This window comes from Gymnodraco acuticeps, unplaced genomic scaffold, assembly GCF_902827175.1.
Source record: "Gymnodraco acuticeps unplaced genomic scaffold, fGymAcu1.1, whole genome shotgun sequence".
NCBI lineage: Eukaryota > Metazoa > Chordata > Actinopteri > Perciformes > Bathydraconidae > Gymnodraco > Gymnodraco acuticeps.
Genome location: NW_022992059.1, coordinates 1,568,214 through 1,591,942, shown reverse-complemented (window position 1 = coordinate 1,591,942; position 23,729 = coordinate 1,568,214). Strand labels below are relative to the sequence as shown.

Below are 23,729 nucleotides of genomic sequence, written 5' to 3'. Positions count from 1 at the left end.
CAGCTCTCCTCGTGTCCCTTTGAGTCCTGACTCCATCAAAGCTCCAGCTCTCCTCGTGTCTCTCTGAGTCCTGACTCCATCAGAGCTCCAGCTCTCCTCGTGTCTCTCTGAGTCCTGACTCCATCAAAGCTCCAGCTCTCCTCGTGTCTCTCTGAGTCCTGACTCCATCAAAGCTCCAGCTCTCCTCGTGTCTCTCTGAGTCCTGACTCCATCAGAGCTCCAGCTCTCCTCGTGTCTCTCTCTGAGTCCTGACTCCATCAAAGCTCCAGCTCTCCTCGTGTCTCTCTGAGTCCTGACTCCATCAGAGCTCCAGCTCTCCTCGTGTCTCTCTCTGAGTCCTGACTCCATCAAAGCTCCAGCTCTCCTCGTGTCTTTCTCTGAGTCCTGACTCCATCAAAGCTCCAGCTCTCCTCGTGTCTTTCTCTGAGTCCTGACTCCATCAAAGCTCCAGCTCTCCTCGTGTCTCTCTGAGTCCTGACTCCATCAGAGCTCCAGCTCTCCTCGTGTCTCTCTTGCGGCTTTCACACCAGCGCTTTTCCCTTTCTAGCTCCGAGCGGGAGCTTTTCTGGTTCAGCTCCGGTTTCCCTTTTCTGCTCCCGCTCTGTTCACACCGCCCAGAGCCCGACTGGGTGCTGCCGCTGCTGCGTCATGACGTCACCGTTTACATCGCTGATTTGCTCCCCAACAGCGTTACGGCGCTCACAACAATAACAACTGCGTCGGGTCGATGATCGTGTTGCTTTTAATCACACGAAGCCAGATTAAATTAAATAACGACTTCTCCAACCTTATGCTTTGCTCCAGAGTGCCGTAGTTCATTGTTTATTAATGTGTTTCTGCGGCATTTACCGACCGCTGCAGTGTTGGCTGCTCTTCCACGGGAGTTTATTCTCCCGTTAGCTCCCGGTTAGCTCACACTACAGCGGCCACTCTAAAGTATTCACTGTCTGACTGTCACACAAGCAGCTGATACATATCCCCAGTTCCCCTGAATGTGTGTCAGTCTGAATTGACGCTGTTTGGCATAACGCTGTTATGAAGGTGTCTCTGGTATAAAATGGGTGATGTTAGCATAGCAACCGAAGCTAAACTGACTACTTGCTATTGCTATCCTATTGTGGCATAAACCGTTTTCTACAGGCCCATTTTACCGGCGTATTTTTATAATGATTCTACTTGTGATAGTCGGACACGACAACCTGTGCAGCCCATGTATTGATTCCATCCGATAGCTGCTATAATACAAAACAACACGTCTGCCTCTCTCCACAATGATCAATAACAGTGAACGGATGGTCAAAGTAAGGTACAAATAAACAGAATCACACGAAGCCTGGTTAGTGTTGCCTGACTTTATAAAGTGTGTTTATAAGCACTACTGCTTGTAGGCAGGCATGACAGTCGACCCATGTTCAGGGGAGGAGGGTTTAGTTTCCTGCACGCCTCGACGTAAGAGAGACGTAAGCGACGCCACCTCTTAGCTCCGAAGCTCTTGCCTCTAGGCCGACCATTTTTTGGAGCTGGAAGTGAACCGGATTCCGGAGCTAAGAGCCGGCGCCGCTGCGGTGTGAACAGGAAAAAACGGCGCTTTTCAGGCTCCAGCTCCGAGTCGGAGCTGAAAAAGCGCTGGTGTGAAAGGGGCATCTGAGTCCTGACTCCATCAAAGCTCCAGCTCTCCTCGTGTCTCTCTGAGTCCTGACTCCATCAGAGCTCCAGTTCTCCTCGTGTCTCTTTGAGTCCTGACTCCATCAAAGCTCCAGCTCTCCTCGTGTCTCTGAGTCCTGACTCCATCAAAGCTCCAGCTCTCCTCGTGTCTCTCTGAGTCCTGACTCCATCAAAGCTCCAGCTCTCCTCATGTCTCTCTGAGTCCTGACTCCATCAAAGCTCCAGCTCTCCTCGTGTCTCTCTGAGTCCTGACTCCATCAAAGCTCCAGCTCTCCTCGTGTCTCTCTGAGTCCTGACTCCATCAAAGCTCCAGCTCTCCTCATGTCTCTCTGAGTCCTGACTCCATCAAAGCTCCAGCTCTCCTCGTGTCTCTCTGAGTCCTGACTCCATCAAAGCTCCAGCTCTCCTCGTGTCTCTGAGTCCTGACTCCATCAGAGCTCCAGTTCTCCTCGTGTCTCTCTGAGTCCTGACTCCATCAAAGCTCCAGCTCTCCTCGTGTCTCTGAGTCCTGACTCCATCAGAGCTCCAGCTCTCCTCGTGTCTCTCTGAGTCCTGACTCCATCAAAGCTCCAGCTCTCCTTGTGTCTCTCTGAGTCCTGACTCCATCAAAGCTCCAGTTCTCCTCGTGTCTCTCTGAGTCCTGACTCCATCAAAGCTCCAGCTCTCCTCGTGTCTCTCTGAGTCCTGACTCCATCAAAGCTCCAGCTCTCCTCGTGTCTCTTTGAGTCCTGACTCCATCAGAGCTCCAGCTCTCCTCGTGTCTCTTTGAGTCCTGACTCCATCAGAGCTCCAGCTCTCCTCGTGTCTCTTTGAGTCCTGACTCCATCAAAGCTCCAGCTCTCCTCGTGTCTCTTTGAGTCCTGACTCCATCAGAGCTCCAGCTCTCCTCGTGTCTCTCTGAGTCCTGACTCCATCAAAGCTCCAGCTCTCCTCGTGTCTCTCTGAGTCCTGACTCCATCAGAGCTCCAGCTCTCCTCGTGTCTCTCTGAGTCCTGACTCCATCAAAGCTCCAGTTCTCCTCGTGTCTCTCTGAGTCCTGACTCCATCAAAGCTCCAGCTCTCCTCGTGTCTCTCTGAGTCCTGACTCCATCAAAGCTCCAGCTCTCCTCGTGTCTCTCTGAGTCCTGACTCCATCAGAGCTCCAGCTCTCCTCGTGTCTCTTTGAGTCCTGACTCCATCAAAGCTCCAGCTCTCCTCGTCTCTCTGAGTCCTGACTCCATCAAAGCTCCAGCTCTCCTCGTGTCTCTCTGAGTCCTGACTCCATCAGAGCTCCAGCTCTCCTCGTGTCTCTTTGAGTCCTGACTCCATCAGAGCTCCAGCTCTCCTCGTGTCTCTTTGAGTCCTGACTCCATCAGAGCTCCAGCTCTCCTCGTGTCTCTTTGAGTCCTGACTCCATCAAAGCTCCAGCTCTCCTCGTCTCTCTGAGTCCTGACTCCATCAAAGCTCCAGCTCTCCTCGTGTCTCTCTGAGTCCTGACTCCATCAAAGCTCCAGTTCTCCTCGTGTCTCTCTGAGTCCTGACTCCATCAGAGCTCCAGCTCTCCTCGTGTCTCTCTGAGTCCTGACTCCATCAAAGCTCCAGCTCTCCTCGTGTCTCTCTGAGTCCTGACTCCATCAGAGCTGTAGCTCTCCTCGTGTCTCTCTGAGTCCTGACTCCATCAAAGCTCCAGCTCTCTGAGTCCTGACTCCATCAAAGCTCCAGCTCTCTGAGTCCTGACTCCATCAGAGCTCCAGTTCTCCTCGTGTCTCTCTGAGTCCTGACTCCATCAGAGCTGTAGCTCTCCTCGTGTCTCTCTGAGTCCTGACTCCATCAGAGCTGCAGCTCTCCTCGTGTCTCTCTCTGAGTCCTGACTCCATCAAAGCTCCAGCTCTCCTCGTGTCTCTCTGAGTCCTGACTCCATCAAAGCTCCAGTTCTCCTCGTGTCTCTCTGAGTCCTGACTCCATCAAAGCTCCAGCTCTCCTTGTGTCTCTCTGAGTCCTGACTCCATCAAAGCTCCAGTTCTCCTCGTGTCTCTCTGAGTCCTGACTCCATCAGAGCTCCAGCTCTCCTCGTGTCTCTCTCTGAGTCCTGACTCCATCAAAGCTCCAGCTCTCCTCGTGTCTCTCTGAGTCCTGACTCCATCAAAGCTGCAGCTCTCCTCGTGTCTCTCTCTGAGTCCTGACTCCATCAAAGCTCCAGCTCTCCTCGTGTCTCTCTGAGTCCTGACTCCATCAAAGCTCCAGTTCTCCTCGTGTCTCTCTGAGTCCTGACTCCATCAAAGCTGCAGCTCTCCTCGTGTCTCTCTGAGTCCTGACTCCATCAAAGCTCCAGCTCTCCTCGTGTCTCTTTGAGTCCTGACTCCTTCAGAGCTCCGGCTCTCCTCGTGTCTCTCTGAGTCCTGACTCCATCAGAGCTCCAGCTCTCCTCGTGTCTCTCTGAGTCCTGACTCCATCAAAGCTCCAGCTCTCCTCGTGTCTCTCTTTGAGTTCTGACTCCATCAAAGCTCCGGCTCTCCTCGTGTCTCTCTGAGTCCTGACTCCATCAAAGCTCCAGCTCTCCTCGTGTCTCTTTGAGTCCTGACTCCTTCAGAGCTCCAGCTCTCCTCGTGTCTCTCTCTGAGTCCTGACTCCATCAAAGCTCCAGCTCTCCTCGTGTCTCTTTGAGTCCTGACTCCATCAAAGCTCCAGCTCTCCTCGTGTCTCTCTGAGTCCTGACTCCATCAGAGCTCCAGCTCTCCTCGTGTCTCTCTGAGTCCTGACTCCATCAGAGCTCCAGCTCTCCTCGTGTCTCTCTGAGTCCTGACTCCATCAGAGCTCCAGCTCTCCTCGTGTCTCTTTGAGTCCTGACTCCATCAAAGCTCCAGCTCTCCTCGTGTCTCTGAGTCCTGACTCCATCAGAGCTCCAGCTCTCCTCGTGTCTCTTTGAGCCCTGACTCCATCAGAGCTCCAGCTCTCCTCGTGTCTCTCTCTGAGTCCTGACTCCATCAGAGCTCCAGCTCTCCTCGTGTCTCTCTGAGTCCTGACTCCATCAGAGCTCCAGCTCTCCTCGTGTCTCTCTGAGTCCTGACTCCATCAAAGCTCCAGCTCTCCTCGTGTCTCTTTGAGTCCTGACTCCATCAGAGCTACAGCTCTCCTCGTGTCTCTCTGAGTCCTGACTCCATCAGAGCTACAGCTCTCCTCGTGTCTCTCTTAGTCCTGACTCCATCAAAGCTCCAGCTCTCCTCGTGTCTCTCTGAGTCCTGACTCCATCAAAGCTCCAGCTCTCCTCGTGTCTCTTTGAGTCCTGACTCCATCAGAGCTCCAGCTCTCCTCGTGTCTCTTTGAGTCCTGACTCCATCAGAGCTCCGGCTCTCCTCGTGTCTCTCTGAGTCCTGACTCCATCAGAGCTCCAGCTCTCCTCGTGTCTCTCTGAGTCCTGACTCCATCAAAGCTGCAGCTCTCCTCGTGTCTCTCTGAGTCCTGACTCCATCAAAGCTCCAGCTCTCCTCGTGTCTCTCTGAGTCCTGACTCCATCAGAGCTCCAGCTCTCCTTGTGTCTCTGAGTCCTGACTCCATCAGAGCTCCAGCTCTCCTTGTGTCTCTCTGAGTCCTGACTCCATCAAAGCTCCAGCTCTCCTCGTGTCTCTCTGAGTCCTGACTCCATCAAAGCTCCAGCTCTCCTCGTGTCTCTTTGAGTCCTGACTCCATCAGAGCTCCGGCTCTCCTCGTGTCTCTCTGAGTCCTGACTCCATCAGAGCTCCAGCTCTCCTCGTGTCTCTCTGAGTCCTGACTCCATCAAAGCTGCAGCTCTCCTCGTGTCTCTCTGAGTCCTGACTCCATCGAAGCTCCAGCTCTCCTCGTGTCTCTCTGAGTCCTGACTCCATCAGAGCTCCAGCTCTCCTCGTGTCTCTCTGAGTCCTGACTCCATCAGAGCTCCAGCTCTCCTCGTGTCCCTTTGAGTCCTGACTCCATCAGAGCTCCAGCTCTCCTCGTGTCTCTCTGAGTCCTGACTCCATCAAAGCTCCAGCTCTCCTCGTGTCTCTCTGAGTCCTGACTCCATCAAAGCTCCAGCTCTCCTCGTGTCTCTCTGAGTCCTGACTCCATCAAAGCTCCAGCTCTCCTCGTGTCTCTCTGAGTCCTGACTCCATCAGAGCTCCAGCTCTCCTCGTGTATCTCTGAGTCCTGACTCCATCAGAGCTCCAGCTCTCCTCGTGTCCCTTTGAGTCCTGACTCCATCAGAGCTCCAGCTCTCCTCGTGTCTCTCTGAGTCCTGACTCCATCAAAGCTCCAGCTCTCCTCGTGTCTCTCTGAGTCCTGACTCCATCAAAGCTCCAGCTCTCCTCGTGTCTCTCTGAGTCCTGACTCCATCAGAGCTCCAGCTCTCCTCGTGTCTCTCTCTGAGTCCTGACTCCATCAAAGCTCCAGCTCTCCTCGTGTCTCTCTGAGTCCTGACTCCATCAGAGCTCCAGCTCTCCTCGTGTCTCTCTCTGAGTCCTGACTCCATCAAAGCTCCAGCTCTCCTCGTGTCTCTCTGAGTCCTGACTCCATCAGAGCTCCAGCTCTCCTCGTGTCTCTTTGAGTCCTGACTCCATCAAAGCTCCAGCTCTCCTCGTGTCTCTCTGAGTCCTGACTCCATCAAAGCTCCAGCTCTCCTCGTGTCTCTTTGAGTCCTGACTCCATCAAAGCTCCAGTTCTCCTCGTGTCTCTCTGAGTCCTGACTCCATCAAAGCTCCAGCTCTCCTCGTGTCTCTCTGAGTCCTGACTCCATCAAAGCTCCAGTTCTCCTCGTGTCTCTCTGAGTCCTGACTCCATCAAAGCTCCAGCTCTCCTCGTGTCTCTCTGAGTCCTGACTCCATCAAAGCTCCAGTTCTCCTCGTGTCTCTCTGAGTCCTGACTCCATCAGAGCTCCAGCTCTCCTCGTGTCTCTCTGAGTCCTGACTCCATCAAAGCTCCAGTTCTCCTCGTGTCTCTCTGAGTCCTGACTCCATCAAAGCTCCAGCTCTCCTCGTGTCTTTTTGAGTTCTGACTCCATCAGAGCTCCAGCTCTCCTCGTGTCTCTCTGAGTCCTGACTCCATCAAAGCTCCAGTTCTCCTCGTGTCTCTCTGAGTCCTGACTCCATCAAAGCTCCAGCTCTCCTCGTGTCTCTCTGAGTCCTGACTCCATCAGAGCTCCAGCTCTCCTCGTGTCTCTCTGAGTCCTGACTCCATCAAAGCTCCAGTTCTCCTCGTGTCTCTCTGAGTCCTGACTCCATCAGAGCTCCAGCTCTCCTCGTGTCTCTCTGAGTCCTGACTCCCATTGCTTCAGAAGTTTCCCCCACACTTACAGTTACATAAAAAAAAAGGCGTAACCGGATCACTGTTACATTGTTAGAAATGGGGATTAATAGCAGGATAACAATGTTACAATACCTTTTAAGATCAAATAAAAAGGTCCATATTATAGGTAGATGTACTGCGTGTGCTTTCTTTTTGGTTTTCATTTAGGCTACTTTCATTCTCTTTATTAAACATTCTTTCTTTACCAACAATAGGTGAACAGCTGCTTTATAAAACTAAAATATTGTGTTTGATTTGAATTCATGTGTTAAACTAAAACAGCATTTGTAAACTAAACTATTTTGCAGGCCTAGCCTATAATTTGCAAAGACACATTTCTGATCCTAAATATCTTGGTTTCTTCTTTACTAAGGTCACATAGTTCACATCATACACTAAAGTAAAACCCTTGATTTCTCTTACTTTGCGTGGAATTTTGATATCGAGGTAATCCTAAATTACCGCAAATGAATCAGGTTGGATTACTTTTATATTGTGATAGATGTATCTATCACAATATAAAAGCCACATCGAGAGGGACGCTTATTGTCTATTAATATTAACGGAACATATTTAAAGTTACCCTCCCAACCCTGATGAGCAGATTGCCAACAGTTTACAGAGTCAGAGATCAACAGGAAGTTACTCACCAAGCGATGGTTCTTCCTCATCTCTCCTTTGGTCTGAAACACAGATCATCCGTTAGCTCAGGAGCACAGATATCTCAGTAATATTCAAATGTCAGCGTCTCTACACTTACAGGCTGCAGCTTCCCAGTGAGCAGCAGCAGCAGGGTACTCTTCCCCACACCATTGGGTCCCACTATACAGACTGATGGGAGCAGAAGAAAGGGAAGTGAAGTATCAGCACCCTGAACGCACCACAGCATGAGGAGACTGGAAGATTAACTCGTCTATGATGGTGAAGATTTTGCTTCTCTGCCATAATCTCCACATTAAGAAAATACTAACCTACTTCCATGTTTAATTATGTTAAAATGCAAACTGAACTTTTTTTATTTGTATTGTAGACCTCCTTCACATGTTTTGGTGTTCTTAACCCTTAAATTGGCAATCACATTTAAATATTTACTTGATTACTATTTGCTACATTATTACGCTATTATTACACCAATATTACACCCATGTAACGCCAATATTATACCCATAATATACTGTTATTATACTATATTACCTTTATACATACCATACCTTTATATATACAGTCTATGGTCAGGACACTCCGCGTGCACGTGCAGCAGCCAAATTAATAATATAGCGACAAGCGGGAGACAACGTTGTGACCTTACTCGCGGGGAATTTAAAGTGAAATGGAATTGGATACAAAACCTAACTACACATCTCGATTCTCCGGTGTGGCAGTATTTGGATTCAAGCCAAATCAACGAGGCGAACCTACGGCCTTCAATGACCCGGGCGGTGTGTCGCATTTGGTTAAAAAAGGTAGCGACAAAAGCAGGCAATACCACGCATTTTAAACTACACCTAAAACACAACCACCCCATACCATTTTCCCAGCTGGGAGCAAACACGGCAGCTGGAGATGGAGAGCCCCCACCTTCCTGACAGTTTACAATCAACGATGCATTTGCCCGAGAGAGAGAGAGCGAGAGCGAGAGCGAGAGCGAGAGCGGGAGAGCGAGAGAGAGAGAGAGAGAGAGAGAGAGAGAGAGAGAGAGAGGGCTCTTTTCTCTGTTTTATTTATTATATATAATTTATATATTTGAATATTATTTCACATTTCATTTGCAATGTTCAAAACAAAGTTCTGTTTGAAAGGATGTACTTGAATTATTATTATATATGATCATTATGTCAGTGGTCTAAAATGGTCTTACAACGGTGCCGACAATATTATCGTTTATCGCAATAATTTCCAGAAAAATGTATCATCCAACAAAATTAATTATCGTGACAGGCCTAATTACACCCATGTTAAACTGTTATTTCACCTATATTACATGTTATTAGAACCATATTTCACCCAAGTAACACCAACATTACACCCTTATTACACCATAATTACACTGTTATTACACCCATTTCACTCAAATCACTGTATCCCCAAGGATCCAGAAAGCATTTAAAGGTTAACCGTTAAATAAAGCAGGAAACTTACTCCTGGACTCCATGTCGATTCCAAAGTCCACATTTTTGAAGAGAGGCTTATTTTCATAGCCGAAGTCAACACCTGTAAAGAGGAAAGAGCATGGAGTCAGAATGTTGAACCACTTTCTGAATCTAAAGGAAGAGGCTGAAGAAGTTTCAAAATGATCGTTAATATACAGCCAAGCTTTGAGATGATAAATGTATACATGCATAGAGAATAAAGATGAACAGAGACTGTGCTCTCAGTTTTCATGTCAACACACAAAGCAAATAAAATATTTGAGAAAGGCCTTTAAAAACAGTGCAGCTTAAACAAAATGTATTTTACTAAATTGGTTTCTGTGTCTTTGCCGTGGACAGACATATTTCTCGGGGCCGTGTTAATGTTGTTCTGACGGCTCAACCTACGGCGCTCAGCTGACACTGTGGAGACTGAATAAGCAACTCCGCATCAGATACAATTTGGAGTTGGGAAACATGTTTCCCAGGGAGGTGATCAGAAGTTTACAAGAAAACCTCGCAACACGGGATACTGCAGCATGCAGTTCAGATCGTCACACTGTGAATCATTTGAAAGCTACAGCAGATCGCCCTTATTCAGAGTTCTAATTCTTCATAACAACAAATTGCTTTAAGATTTTTCCGTCATTATTTATTAGAAATGTTCAATAGGGTCACTGCGACGCCTGGTTGTGAGCATCGAGTTCCAGTTCTTACAGTGAAGTCCCAGGATGGGTGGAGAGAGGGGCGGGGGGTTGGGGAAAGTGAACTTGACGGTGTACTCTTTGGGCCTCTTCAGCAGTTCTGTGGCGTCCTGGCTCTCCTCCTCCTGAGGGCCCTTCTTCTTGCCCTTCTGCTGCTTCCTGGTCAACGCCTCCTTCGTTTGCTTCTCCTGAGAGGAGACACAAGACAGAACAGAAGGGTTAATCACTGCGGCCAACTGAGGATGGCAAAGCGTGACGCCATATCCTATAACTCCAGAGTTTTATGCTGTACGTTTGCCAAAGTCGTAAAGCTTATAGTCTAGTTTCCAGCACTGTGCAGTGGCGGTTCTACGGGGTGGCATGGGGTGGCAGCTGCCACCTCAGAAAAATGCCTTGCCACCCTAGTTGGCAGCTTTGTTTTGAAAGAAAAGTTGTGGCTCATCGGACATTTATGAGAGAAAATCTCTAATGTCCGAGTGCAAGCAGGGCTCGACATTAACGACTGCCCGATGGCCCGGGGCCATCTAGTATTTAGCTCGGGCAATGAAGCCTCACCTGCTGGTTGCCCGATCGGGCAATCTATTATGCCAGTATCATGCAGCTCGCGGATCCAGTAATGAGTGACCCGACAGTAAAACTAAACATATCTATAACTAGTTTAGGTAGTTTGAGAGGTAATTAAAATAGCTACGTGTGATATTCTAACCTGAAGTGTGTGTTTTGTCCGCTCACCGCTGCATGTGATCATGCAGAGCTGCGTGTCGACTCGTCAGCAGCAGCTGATCTCTCTCTCTCGTCAGATTAGACTTCACTCGCGTTTATGTCCATATCGATCAGATCCAGCTAGTTCTAGCTAATGATAGGACTACCTGCTTATTAACCTCTTAAGCCCCAAGCCTGTTTTTCAGGTTTCAGGCTCGAAAATGACATGCCCAAAACAAAGGACTATAACTTAACTTCTAAAAGGGTTATATGAATAATTTCTTTTATCAAAGCAAGGTCACATCTGTGAGTTGGATGTAGAAGTATCAGAATCAATAAAGATGTTTCAGTGTCAGAGTAAATCCAGATGGAACATAGTCAAAAAGTGTAAATTGTTGTCTCCGCTCAAATAAAACCCATTACTTATAGTGAAAACCACCCTTGAATGATGGGCTAGTAGCCTAAAAGCTTTAGGGATCCAAAGTATAACATATAATAAGTACCCTGTATCAAGATTGAGGCAAAACAAGTGAGAATTGACCTTTTGAGAGAGATTTAGCAAAAAAAAGTCCAAGCGGACTAAGGTTTGGGCACATTTTGGTACATTTGGTTCCATCAGTGCCATTTAACCTTTTTCAGGTACCAGACTGTAAAAATCATTGTATAACATTTAATTATCACTGTAGGTATTCATTCCATAAAAAAAAAAAAAAAAATTGTAATTTTTTTTATTTTTAATTGGGTGTGTGTGTGTGTGTGTGTGTGTGTGTGTGTGTGTGTGTGTGTGTGTGTGTGTGTGTGTGTGTGTGTGTGTGTGTGTGTGTGTGTGTGTGTGTGTGTGTGTGTGTGTGTGTGTGTGTGTGTGTGTGAAGTGTGTGGGAAGTTCCCTCTTTGCATGAGATGCATGTTACTTGCACAATAAAAATTAGGAAACTTAGGAAACATTTGACTCCAACTGGAGCAGATTTATTTAAAAAAATTAGCAACAAGCATTTTTTGGGTAAAAAAAAAAATAATTTATACAAACCCTGAATGTTACAGTATTACTCCAGTAAGTCATGCCATGCCCTGTAACAGTTCTTTTTGGTAGTGAAGCACAGAGGGACCTGACACTTCCTGCAGTACACAGTTGCCAGCATCAGAGCACCTCCTGCAGTACCTCCTGACCTTGGTGGCATCTTCCCCATAATACTCGGGCATCCAGAAGCCATATCCTCATCGCCTTCCTCACTGTGAAAACAAATGTGGAAAAAACAAATAGATTAATTCTCTGGCTTGTACTTTCAAAAATGTAACTCAAATCAGAAATAATTTCTCTACAACAACAGCAGAACATCAATTTTGAGTGTGTGAAATAACATTATATCACTCAAAATGTATACCGTGTAAATTATGTGAGACGGGGTTCATATAATCTTTTCAATATTTAATAATATTCCGTCTGTCATATATTTATTAGTGATGTCAAGTTAAAGCGTTAATAACGCGTTAACGCAAAAAAAATTAACGCCACTAATTATTTTAACGCGATTAACGCATGTGTATTTTTTTTCCTCGGCCGCCCCGTAGTTTCAGAGCGCATCGAGTTTAAAATACCATCTACAAGCTGATGCTGACAGCCCCGCTGATGCTGACAGCCCCGCTACTGCCGTCCGCTTGCGGCAGACCACACTTCCACGCTCACCGGCAGGCACCGACTGGCCATCGGGAGGACCGGGAGGGTGTGTTTATGTGTGGCGCGAGAGAGAGACCTTACGTGTATTGTTGTTGTTGTTGTTGTTAGCATCTGGTGCTAGCTAGCTGCGCTAACGGATATAAGGAGCTGTTTAAATGAAAACAGAGGAGCGGCATTTCGCCGACAACTGCGCCGAGCACTTGACTTTATGCAGGAAGCCAGACAGTGGGACATTGTACGAAAAGTCAGCACACTCAGCATATACATATTATGTATGCATGTGTGTATATATTAGGGCTGTCAAACGATTAACATTTTTAATCAGATTAATCACAGCTTAAAAATGAATTAATCATGATTAATCACCATTCGAATTATGTCCAAAATATTCCGTTGTACAGACCGACGTTAACAGCAGCCCTGTCTGTGCACACGGTGATGATCTAACCGCCTTCTGGAAAAGCTTCACAAGTACGTCGGTACGCAAATGCGCTTTGTGACACAAGTGACGGTATGCATTTCAGATTACGCACATAACCTGCGTACCAGTTATGTGCACCCCTGTACTACAGCAAAAGTATTCTCCGTCGGGACTTCCTGCAACAACACCACGCCGTTATCAAAGATGTTCTATTGAGAAGTCGATCACTACGTGACAAAAGTTTTCAAAACCGTGGCTACTGAAATCAATCTTACTAACTGCTGTCAGTGCAATTTACTCCGCGAGTTGGCGGACTTTATTTTGCTTCCTTTAACATCATTTTTCATGGTGGGGCTAAGCCATTTCTTGGTATGGGTGTAGCCTACCCCAGCCATACCCTGGCGCTGCCACTGGTGGCACGTATGGGGCGGGCCATTCTGCACATGCGTTAAATAGTTAAATATTTTAACGCAATTAATTCAAAAAATGTATTACCGCCGTTAACGCGATAATTTTGACAGCACTAATATATATATAATATAAGTAATAATTGTAAGTCGCTTTGGATAAAAGCGTCAGCTAAATGAAATGTAATACCGTGTTAAATTCAACATGTATATGTCTTGTTTATTTCAACAACAAGAACAAGAAACGGCATCCATCTTCTTTGTTTGTTGTTGAGTGTGTGAAAGAACATTATATCACAAGACGGATGCCGTCGTGTTATTGTCACGTGTGTGAAATTACTATAGATGAATACACTCTTACACCAAATAAATAACAAAAAGATAAAAACAGATGAATACTCTTACACCAAATAAATAAGTAATAGATACAAACAGAGAGATTACATACCTTTCCGGTGACGGAGGTTCATAATCAGAGTCATTACTGTCCCCTTTATGCGTGACGAGATCACTATCTTCCGACGGAGAGTCCTGAAATACGATGTCCAATGCCTCCTCGACGGACAAAAAAAGTCTTCTTTCTGGCTGCCATTGTTACAATGAAGACAAAGAAAACAAATACTGCTGTTTCGCTGATCGATCTGCCGTTCTCTGCTCTCCTGTCGCCGCGGGACATGCTATGCTATGCTGCGTAAAAAGAGTGGGCCGTGCGTAAACCAGCTATACTGCCTTTACTTATACTTACGCAAGATCCTATCTCTGGAACCCATTGGCCGATTTGGGTGATTGACACCTTTTTTGAATCGTTAGAGCCAATCGAATCGAGTGGCAGTTTCAAAATACGTAAATACGTTACGCCTGAGCTATGCGTAAACTGCATCTCCCGCAGCTGAAGCCACGGACTGTTAATCGTTGGACCTACTCTTCTGCCGTGAATGAAAGGATTGATTATCAGTAATCATTTTAAAGTGACAAGAGACATTGGATTAACCTTGAGCAGCGTTTTTATTCCTTTGAACACAACTTTTGATCACAAAACAGCCAAGGTAAGACCTAATTATTGTCATGGATTTGAAAACTGATATTGTTTACTTGCTATGTTCTGGCTGCTAGCTCGGTTAATGTTGTGCCTGTAGTGATGGGGTGTATACCCATGGAATCTGTGGAATCTCAGCTTTCAGAAAATGTGATTGTGCAGAAAGTATGAATTATAAATGATCGTTTTTGTGAGTTATGAGCAGAAATAGCAATTGCCCGTTTTTGCCATGGGCTCATTTAGAGGCTTCTTGTGAGACTTATTTTTGGAAAAACATTTTTTTCGTATCGTCAGTTAGCCAAGTTTCCTCCGGTCAGATGGGTATGGAATATTAATAGTTTCATGAATGACACTTCAGATATAGCACTGTTGCTACATATATAGCATTTTCGGGCTCGGGTCCGTGGGGCTTAAGAGGTTAAAAGACACCTAAACAATAAGTGTCGCTATGCAACTGGGTGAGGCCACAAAGTATAGCGCAGCATTATGCATTTGTTTACATGCCCACCGGAACCCCGAGGCATTACCAACAGATCAACGCACAATCAACCCATACAGGACATCTCTTTCGCCACATTAAGTGTTAGATATTAGAATTGACTATTCTGGTCTGTCACATACTCTTCTTGTCTGTCACATAAGTGGCGCAACTGAAGCGGTATTGCGCTAAAGGGAAATTATTTTGACCGAAGAGATTTAGATTTGCCGGCTAACGGGAACTCTGACGTCGCCATTTTGTGTGCTTCGCGGATGCGCTCGGCTCCTCTCGACTGCTGCTCGGGTCTGCTCGGTCAGCTTCCGGATGAGGAAGCATTCGTTGGACCAATTTACAGTAGATAACATTACAACATTTTTAACAGGGGCCATAATAGTGTAAATAATGTTTGTTTTGGCAGTTATAACTGAATGTAATGTTTTCTACTTTTTTACATCTGGGAAGGCATTTGCCTTCATCAGATGGAAAGTGTCTTGACCAACAACTTAAGTATTTCTTAAAGCTATGCAGGGCATGCAAGCGAGCAAACACAAACAAACAAAGAAGTGAAATGAAGAATAAAATTGAACAATATAATATTGTGGTGGTTCATCTTATAATTCAGTCTAGAGAATGCACCAGACAGCATCTAAGACATGCAAAAATCTAAATTTTCTAGGGGGAGGGGCCTCCAAACCCTTCGTGCATCATTTCGTCCACGCGCATTTTTCAGGGCAATCTCTATTGGGCTCAGGGCCATCTGTAAATTAGCTTAGATGGCCCACAGGGCCAAAATCCTTAATGTCATGCACTGGCAAGTGAATGCAGCACAAGACGCGAGCCAACCCCTCCCCCGGCCCTGGCGCGAACGTTTCATTTGAACAGGGGGACAGCGCAAAACGAGAAGCATTTCGGATCCAAGTAGATGGAAGGAATGAGGTATTTGCGGGCAGCGTGGGCGCCAGGGTATGGCTGGGGTAGGCTACAGCCATACCAAGAAATGGCTTAGGCCCACCATGAAAAATGATGTTAAAGTAAGCTAAATAAAGTCCGCCAACTCGCGGAGTAAATTGCACAGACAGCAGTTAGTAAGATTGATTTCAGTAGCCACTTGTCAGGAAATACCGAAACGGTTTTGAAAACTTTTGTCACGTAGTGATCGTCTTCTCAAGAGAACATAATGCCTTCTGGCCAATCAGAAACAAGATAACGGCATGGTGTTGTTGCAGGAAGTCCCGACGGAGAATACTTTTAATGTAGTACATCTATACATCGATACTACATTATGTGTTGATAGAAATCAACACGTAATGAAATAAGACCCCACGGTTTGATGATTGATAGGTGTGTGGGCTGTCTTTCATTTTGACACACAGAACAATGGGAGCTATCCACCCTTATCCACAATGTAAAGTAATTCACAGCCTCTTCCCTCTTCTCTCTGTGAGGAGCAGCAGGTTCAGCTTTCAGAACAAAGTAACAAAAAACTAAAATGGCATTCATTTTTTTTTTTAAATATGTCGTGTAGTAATAGATTTATTTATTTTTCTTCTCAAGAGAGTACCAGAATGTGTATTTTATGTTAGTATTTCAAAAAATCTCCCCCAGACCCCCCTGCAGGGGTTGGGTTTTCAGCATGTCAACTCTTTCACCTGTGGGGAAGTTGCAGGATTGGCTCCAGGTCGCCCTTTTTATTTACGACAAGACAAATGTGCCTTTTTATTTCATACAGTTCCATTTGGATTGAGACAGGGAAATAATCTAAACCTCACGCGTGGCGTTTCACTGTCAAGGGGAGCGTGTATGTAATTACATTGCAAATACGCTGAACTGTTCCTTTGATTCTTTTGATTTATGATAGTAATTACTTGTCTTTCAAATTTGAAGGAGGGTGAGCAAGCATCTTGAGGAACATTCATCATTAACTCCTCCAAAAAATATAGTTTATATAATAATAACACTGAATATGTGAATCATAACAGTGATTGGCAGCTGATAGGAATTATATGATTGTTAATAGTATCATATTAATTCAGACAAACATCGATGAGTCAGTTCATTAATGTACTTATTGCAGCAGTCTGCATAAATTTGGTTCCCCTGCTGGTCTAAGAGTGAAACAAACTCATTCAGTTATTGTTCAGTTAAAATTCATTAAATGATGTCTGCCACCTTATATATTTATATTTAAGGCTTTACTGATGTGCCACAATAATGTCACCTAATGTTATTAAGTTAAAATATCAATATTGTGGCTTTCCAACTTAACATTGACATTAACATATGACTGCGATTAAATCAGCATATACTTCTGCCAGGGGATGCCACCCCTGATATTCTCCTGCCACCCGCTTGCCACCTCATGAATATTTTTCTAGATCCGCCCCTGGCACTGTGAACCCGGAAATGTTGAGTACCCCAAAGTTTTATGTTTGTAATGTATAGTAGGGTCCCCAGCGCATAGAAATTGCCGGATGATAACCTGCATATGTTTGGCAATTTGCACAATTCCCATTCAAAACATCCATAGTCCCATAAATCTTCTAAATCGACCCATAATGTATTAAAATCATCCCACAGAGTAAAAATGCAGCCACTTTCTGGTAAAAACTGACATTTTTTAAACTGAAACTGTCAGAAATTGACTCTGCATCCTCATAACCACCAAAACCACTCTTTATTTTTTAACTATTGTCCACATATGCTATAATGGTAATTAATGCTAATTTACTCAACTTGTGCTAATGGTCCAAATTGCCCAACATATGGAAGTTATCATCCGGCAGTTTTTATGTGATACTACTATACATTTCTAACATAAAACTTTGGAGTACTCAACATTTCTGGGTTCACAGTAGGACTCTATAAACTGGCAAACAGACTAATGTGACAATTTAGAATGGGGGAATGTTGAAGGAACAGAGCTTTTGTCCAGTCGTCATAAGATTGTTTTTCTCTGTAAAATCATGCCGTTTGGCTTCCATGTTTAGAAAGCTGCATTCTGGGGGAACAGTGATACTCACAGCTTGTTTCGTGGACTTGCCCCCAGACTTCAGGTCTTTGAGCTTCTTCTCCTGCTTGTCATACTGTTTCTGCATCTCTTTCTGCTTCTGCACATACATCTTCTTGAAGGTCACTGAAAAAGGAATATAAAATAGTTGCTAAATAAATAATAGTAGCTAGAAGAACCCCTTATGTTTTAAAAGGGATAAGTAAAGAGTGATGTTATCTTAAACACAATACCCTCCAGAATTATTGGCACCCCTTTAGTAAAAATTAGCTAAACAAGATGCAAAATATTTCTTTGTTGTTTTTTTTTCATATTTCACTCAAAATCGTACATTTTCACTGAAGTAAAAAAATGGAAGAAAAAAAAAATGTTGACTTTAAATAAATATTTGTCTCCCAAACATGTGTGCCACAATTATTGGCACCACTAGAAAATTCTATGATTAAAATCTAACTGAAGTATATTTCCAGTCATATCTTACATGTTTAGGTTCACCTGTTTGATTAGGAACTCTTAATTGGTCAACCATGACTTCCTGTTTCACTGGGGTATTAATATGAGGTGACACAGGCCAAAATTCTCTTTGTCATTCATCACTATGGGAAATACCCAAGAACATAGTGATGATCTGCGACGAAAAGTTGTTGAGCTGCACAAATTAGGAAATGGATTTCAGAAAATCTTGAAACAGGTGAAAATACCCATTTCCACTATCAGGGCAATAATTAAGAAGTTTAAAGGGGAAAGGAAACACCATTACAGCTATGATATTCCGGTAGTTTATTCATTTTACAATGGATATTGATCGTAATATTTATTGTATATGATATTACTCGCCAAAAGAAAATTAATTATCTGCCGGCCGGGTGGGGAATTCCGGGACCAGGCCGCTGCCATTAGGGGAGTCCCAAATGGTGACGTCACTGTGTGGGTCCTCGCTCCGGGTATCCATACCGGATATTCATTTTCAGCGGGGAAGCCGGCTGATCGCAGCAGGATGGGAAGACCCACACGAGCCGCGGAGTTAGGATGGAGTTGGGGTGGAGACAGAAATGTTAGCTCAGCAGACTTCAGGGAGCCGAGGAGCATCTAGGTAGCAGCCTGCTAGGTCCGATAATGCTTGCTAGCTAGCGGGCTAGGGACCGGTGAGCAGGAAAGAGCCAGCAGGTAGGAGATGACAACAAAAAGATCTGTGTCGATTCTATATAGAGATGCTGCTATTTTTGCTGATGACTGACGTTTCAAAAGTAGAGAGCCAGACAGGAGAGGTTCTGATCTGGACTAAAGAACAATATTTGGGGCGGAGGAGCGGCGAACAAACAACGCCAGCACCCTCGGCGACCCGGGAAAGTAGTAGTAGTAGTAGTAATCTGGTAGTGCTGCAATATTTACCTCTCTCTCGGCAGCTGAAGCAGCTCGTTTGGTGGCTCGAACTTCACGTTTGTTGACACTGATGTCATTGTCTTGCGCGGCCGACGTGCTGGGACGGTCGGTGTTCCCGACTGCATACGATGAGAAATCGAATATTGTGGGAACAGATCCTGGCTTCAAATCCGATGTTTTGTATTGAACCAGGCATCCAGACTCATCAAACCTCATTTTGTGGACATAATCGTCATTTGTAAAGTGTTCGCTGCACACACGTGCGTACTGATTCAGCGGCGGATCGGACCGTTTCATGGAAATAACCCATGCTTTGAGCAGCTTCTCATCCTTTAGTGGCAGCCTATGGAAATGTACTTCTTCCTTCTTTGTATAAAAACCATTTGTGCAGCCTGGGGCAATACAATACGCTCCTGACGACGAACGTTTTCTTTTGTTGTAAACCACTGGTGCATTGCACGCCATGTTGTTTGCAGCTGTATTGAGCTTTGGCCCAGGAAGCCGTACCCACACAGTGACGTCACTGGGAAAGTCCCGGATCGATGGAAGCGCCCAAGGTCAGTATTTCAAAAAATAAATTTGCGTATCTCGATCGTTTACATTGGAAATAGACTAGATAAATACATTTCCTAATGGGAATATTGTCGCATGGAAAGCAGTTTGAAAAGTGTTTCCATTTCCCTTTAAAGCAACAGGAGGTGTTAAAGGCCCCATGTCATGGCCATTTCTACTGATCATAATTCCATTGTTGAGGTCTACTAGAATAGATTTACATTGTTCAATGTTCCGAACTCACATTGGTTTCTCATACAGCATCTCTGTATAGTATGTGTATTCACTCTCTGTCCTAAACGGCTTGTTGGAGCTCCTGCACCCCCCTCCCTGTGAGCCCACTGTGCTCTGATTGGTCAGCTCGCCCACTCTGTTCTGATGAGTCCACCACCGTTACAGCGGAACATCAGTGATTATGTGTTACAATGGCATTAGCAACCAGATAATGACACCGGTAATGACAAACAGATGAGAATGCTGCGTGGGGTCTGGGTGCCGTGTTGGCGGGACGTTGTGAGCTGGGTTCATTTCCTGCTTGCTGCGTGGGGTCTGCGAGACATCGCGAATGGACGCTGGAAGGGGGGGGTGCTGAGGGGGCTGCAGCACCCCCATCTGTGAGGCTCCACTAGCTAAATTAAAATATTTGTGTCATGATAAGAATGTAATGTTTCTTTCAATTATGTTGCCTCAATTAAAGGTTAGATTTTTGTTAATATCTTTGGATGAAATATCGTGAGGAAAAACAATAAAGAAATGTTTTGCATCTAAATAGATCTAAAAAAAATACTTACAGTAGTTCCCTCTGTAGTAGAAGAGCTTCTGGTAGTCTAAGTGGATGATATCCGTACACACTTCGTCAAGGAAACTCTGGTCGTGGGAAACTATGAGGAGGGTCTTCTTCCAGCCTTGAAGGTAGCTGTGGAAGAGAGACAATCATTTGAATAAAGCATTTATATAATGAAGTAAAAACAATATATAATATTTTGAATTTCTTTTTTTTGATCCAATGATGCACACATCATGTATACAGCTTTTTATTTCAAATGATCGCACAAGCTGGGCTTGTGTTATTCTGAGCTGCAGTGATGGAACAGGAGTAGAACAGCTCTCTTTACTGTCCTGTCAGGAGATATACAAAACGTGTATTTCTCTGTATTACTTATCACTTTAAGGTCAATTCAGTCATTTAACCATGCATGTATTCTGTAGGAACAAAAACTTAGTTTACCAGTTATCTTATTAGTCGGTGGTCAGGCTGTTTGTTTGGTTGCTATAGGTTACCACGGTGGGCCTCAAGCCTTTCTTTTTATAAACCAAGTAAACCAACCAAAAGTGCCATGAAGGCTAGTCTACACAGTTCCAAGCAAGATGGATCTTATTCAAATGTATATAAATTATATTATTATAGTACAATGTGCACATTTTTACTTAAACTATTTTGATTTTAATTTATTTAATCTTTTAGACCTTTATTATATTATTGAATGCTTATGTCAACATAAATCTTGTATTTATTCATAATTGTATTTATTTATCCATCCATCCATTCATACTAAATCTTATAGTGTTTGTATAAATATTAGGGCTGTCAAGTTAACGCGTTAACGTGTTAACGCAAAAAAAAAATTAACGCCACTAATTATTTTAACGCGATTAACGCATGTGTATTTTTTTTTCCTCGGCCGCCCCGTAGTTTCAGAGCGCATCGAGTTTAAAATACCATCTACAAGCTGATGCTGACAGCCCCGCTCCTGCCGCCCGCTTGTGGCAGACCACACTTCCACGCTCACCGGCAGGCACCGACTGGCTATTGGGAGGACCGGGAGGGTGTGTGTATGTGTGGCCCGAGCGAGCGAGAGAGAGACCTTACGTGCATTGTTGTTGTTAGCATCTGGTGCTAGCTAGCTGCGCTAACAGATATAAGGAGCTGCTTAAATGAAAACAGAGGAGCGACATTTCGCCGACAACTGCGCCGAGAACTTGACTTTATGCAGGAAGCCAGACAGTGGGACATTGTACGAGAAGTCAGCACACTCAGCACGGATAGTGCAACATGATTGCAGCGTCCAGGCAGCTCCCGTTCGAGCATATGCCTTGAGTTGCACATAGCTCCAACGATCCATCTCACACACACACACACACACACACACACACACACACCATTTTTATTGTATTAGGTTCCAGGTTGAATTGAGGCGAATATTTGTAATGTTCAGAAGTTGTTGTGTTTAATATTCATGAGAATATTTGTCATTGTTCAAATGATAATAAACATTAGCATAAAGCATATTTGTCCACTTATATGTTGATAAGAGTATTAAAAACTTGAAAAATATTCCTCTAAGGTACATTTAAAACAGATCAAAAATGTGCGATTAATTTGCGATTAATCGCGATTAACTATGGACAATCATGCGATTAATCGCGATTAAATATTTTAATCGACTGACAGCCCTAATAAATATATATTTTTATTATTTTATTTTTGTAATTCTCAACTGGAGCACGTCACCCAAAATGATAATAAATAAAATATTCTGATTCTGACACACTCATCTTTACACTGACTGAAGCCAAGGAGCACCCGATGCTTGTATAATATCCCCTTTCAGAACCAGATATACATAACTAAATATCCTCAGTGAGGGGTGGGCACTACCTGGCCCACACTGGGAGGCCAGAGAGCAATGTGATTAGCTGCAGACCAACAACATGATTCCTTCCGATTTAAAACAACCAATATTAACCACTAAGGTTTGAGGGAGATTAAAAGTGGCTCTTTACTTGTTGAGCCAGATGACAGCGTTCAGGTCCAGGTGGTTGGTGGGCTCGTCCAGCATCAGTAGGGTGGGCTCCATGAACAGGGCTCTGTGGGAACACATGTGAACAGTGAGTGAAACAGAACTTCTGATCACTTCCATCCATGACTTTAGTGGGGCTGTACCTGGCCAGGGAGACTCTCATCCTCCAGCCTCCGGAGAACCTCTTGGTGGGTCTGTTCTGCATCTCGGTGGTGAAGGACAGACCGGCCAGGATTCTGCGGGCCTTGGGCTCCGCTGCTGCAGCTCCGATAGCCCTCAGCTCTTCATAGACCTGCAGAGGAGAGCAGAGAAACCAGAGGGTTGCAGTCGCAAGAGTCTTTTGTCCCCAGGAAGATTTCTAACTGAGGGTATGAGCGGGAAGTACCTCAGTGTCAGCCATGATTAGCTCCGTTAGAGTTCTTGTTGGGAAAATACTGAATGTACTCTTCTAATATCAGAGTAGCATATGATAACAAAGGCCCTACGTAGCTGTGTACGTAACAGGATGTATGATTACCTAGAAGAGCGTCAGGACACCCTGTTTTAGGCATATGATAGCTATGTGCAATGGCTTATCTATCGACGGTGCAGCCCCAATGGCATTGACCGGTTCACGCAGTCTTCAAAGTAACCAAGCAACCTAAATGAATGTGTAATTTGTCTGTCCAATGGCCTTGCTCCCTTTCATGTCATGTGATACCTTGCGTGACAAACAAACCGTTTAATCAACCTGTACTGTAGCTAGCAGCAGCAAGTTCGGTAGCATTATAAAAAATGTAATAGCTTGCATTTATAATGTACAGCAAACCAAAGCACAAGAGCAGCGCTCAAAAGAGAAAGGACAAGAGAGAACAAGGAGATGCAACAGCTAGGCTCAAAACCCCGAGGGCCTTCCCAGCAGCTGGCCCTAGGCTCTGGAACACTGCCCCCTCCATGTGAGGTCTACACTAAAGACACAATTCTTCTCTCTGGCCTTCTAGTCAGAGTGGAGTATGACACCTGACTATTCCCTGTGTTTTTGTTTTTTATATTTTTCTGTTTCTGTTTTTATTACATGTACAGCACTTTGGCTCGACCAAAAATCGCTTTTAAATATGCTATATAAATAAAACTTGATTTAATAAACTGGCAAATTTAGACAGTTTCTTTTGTCATACATCGTCCTCGAAATCGAGCGCTAACGTTAGCAATGTTGATGTGCAGCGGCAGCCGGAGGCTAACAATAGCTCACCTGCCTCACCACCATCATCATTGCCATCTAGCTTCACAACAATATTTGCACCGGGGCCAATCACAACCTTGTTACGCCACTGGCTATGTGACAACGATTGACATGATGATTCAGCCTCTATGGAGATAGGCATATGACTGTCATGTTTATTGTTTATTGTTTACGCAGGACTTAGCTAATCTGAACTAAACATTGAATACTGCTTTGAACCGGTATTCTGCATCTTGTGACTGCAACACTCTCTTGTATATAAGCATGTCAAGG

The 23,729-nt window shown here is 44.8% G+C and overlaps 1 protein-coding gene across 1 annotated transcript in view; it reads right to left on the bottom strand.

The window, feature by feature from the left end:
• abcf1 (ATP-binding cassette, sub-family F (GCN20), member 1) overlaps positions 1-23,729 on the bottom strand; it is a 65,000-nt gene that overhangs the window by 8,252 nt on the left and 33,019 nt on the right. The window contains exons 13-20 of the mRNA XM_034202239.1: positions 22,378-22,526; positions 22,218-22,301; positions 20,225-20,349; positions 17,512-17,624; positions 9,786-9,960; positions 9,079-9,150; positions 7,700-7,770; positions 7,590-7,622 (exon numbers count right to left, since the gene is read on the bottom strand). Of these exons, the coding sequence (XP_034058130.1) occupies positions 7,590-7,622; positions 7,700-7,770; positions 9,079-9,150; positions 9,786-9,960; positions 17,512-17,624; positions 20,225-20,349; positions 22,218-22,301; positions 22,378-22,526 (822 nt within the window). The remainder of the gene's footprint in view (positions 1-7,589; positions 7,623-7,699; positions 7,771-9,078; positions 9,151-9,785; positions 9,961-17,511; positions 17,625-20,224; positions 20,350-22,217; positions 22,302-22,377; positions 22,527-23,729) is intronic.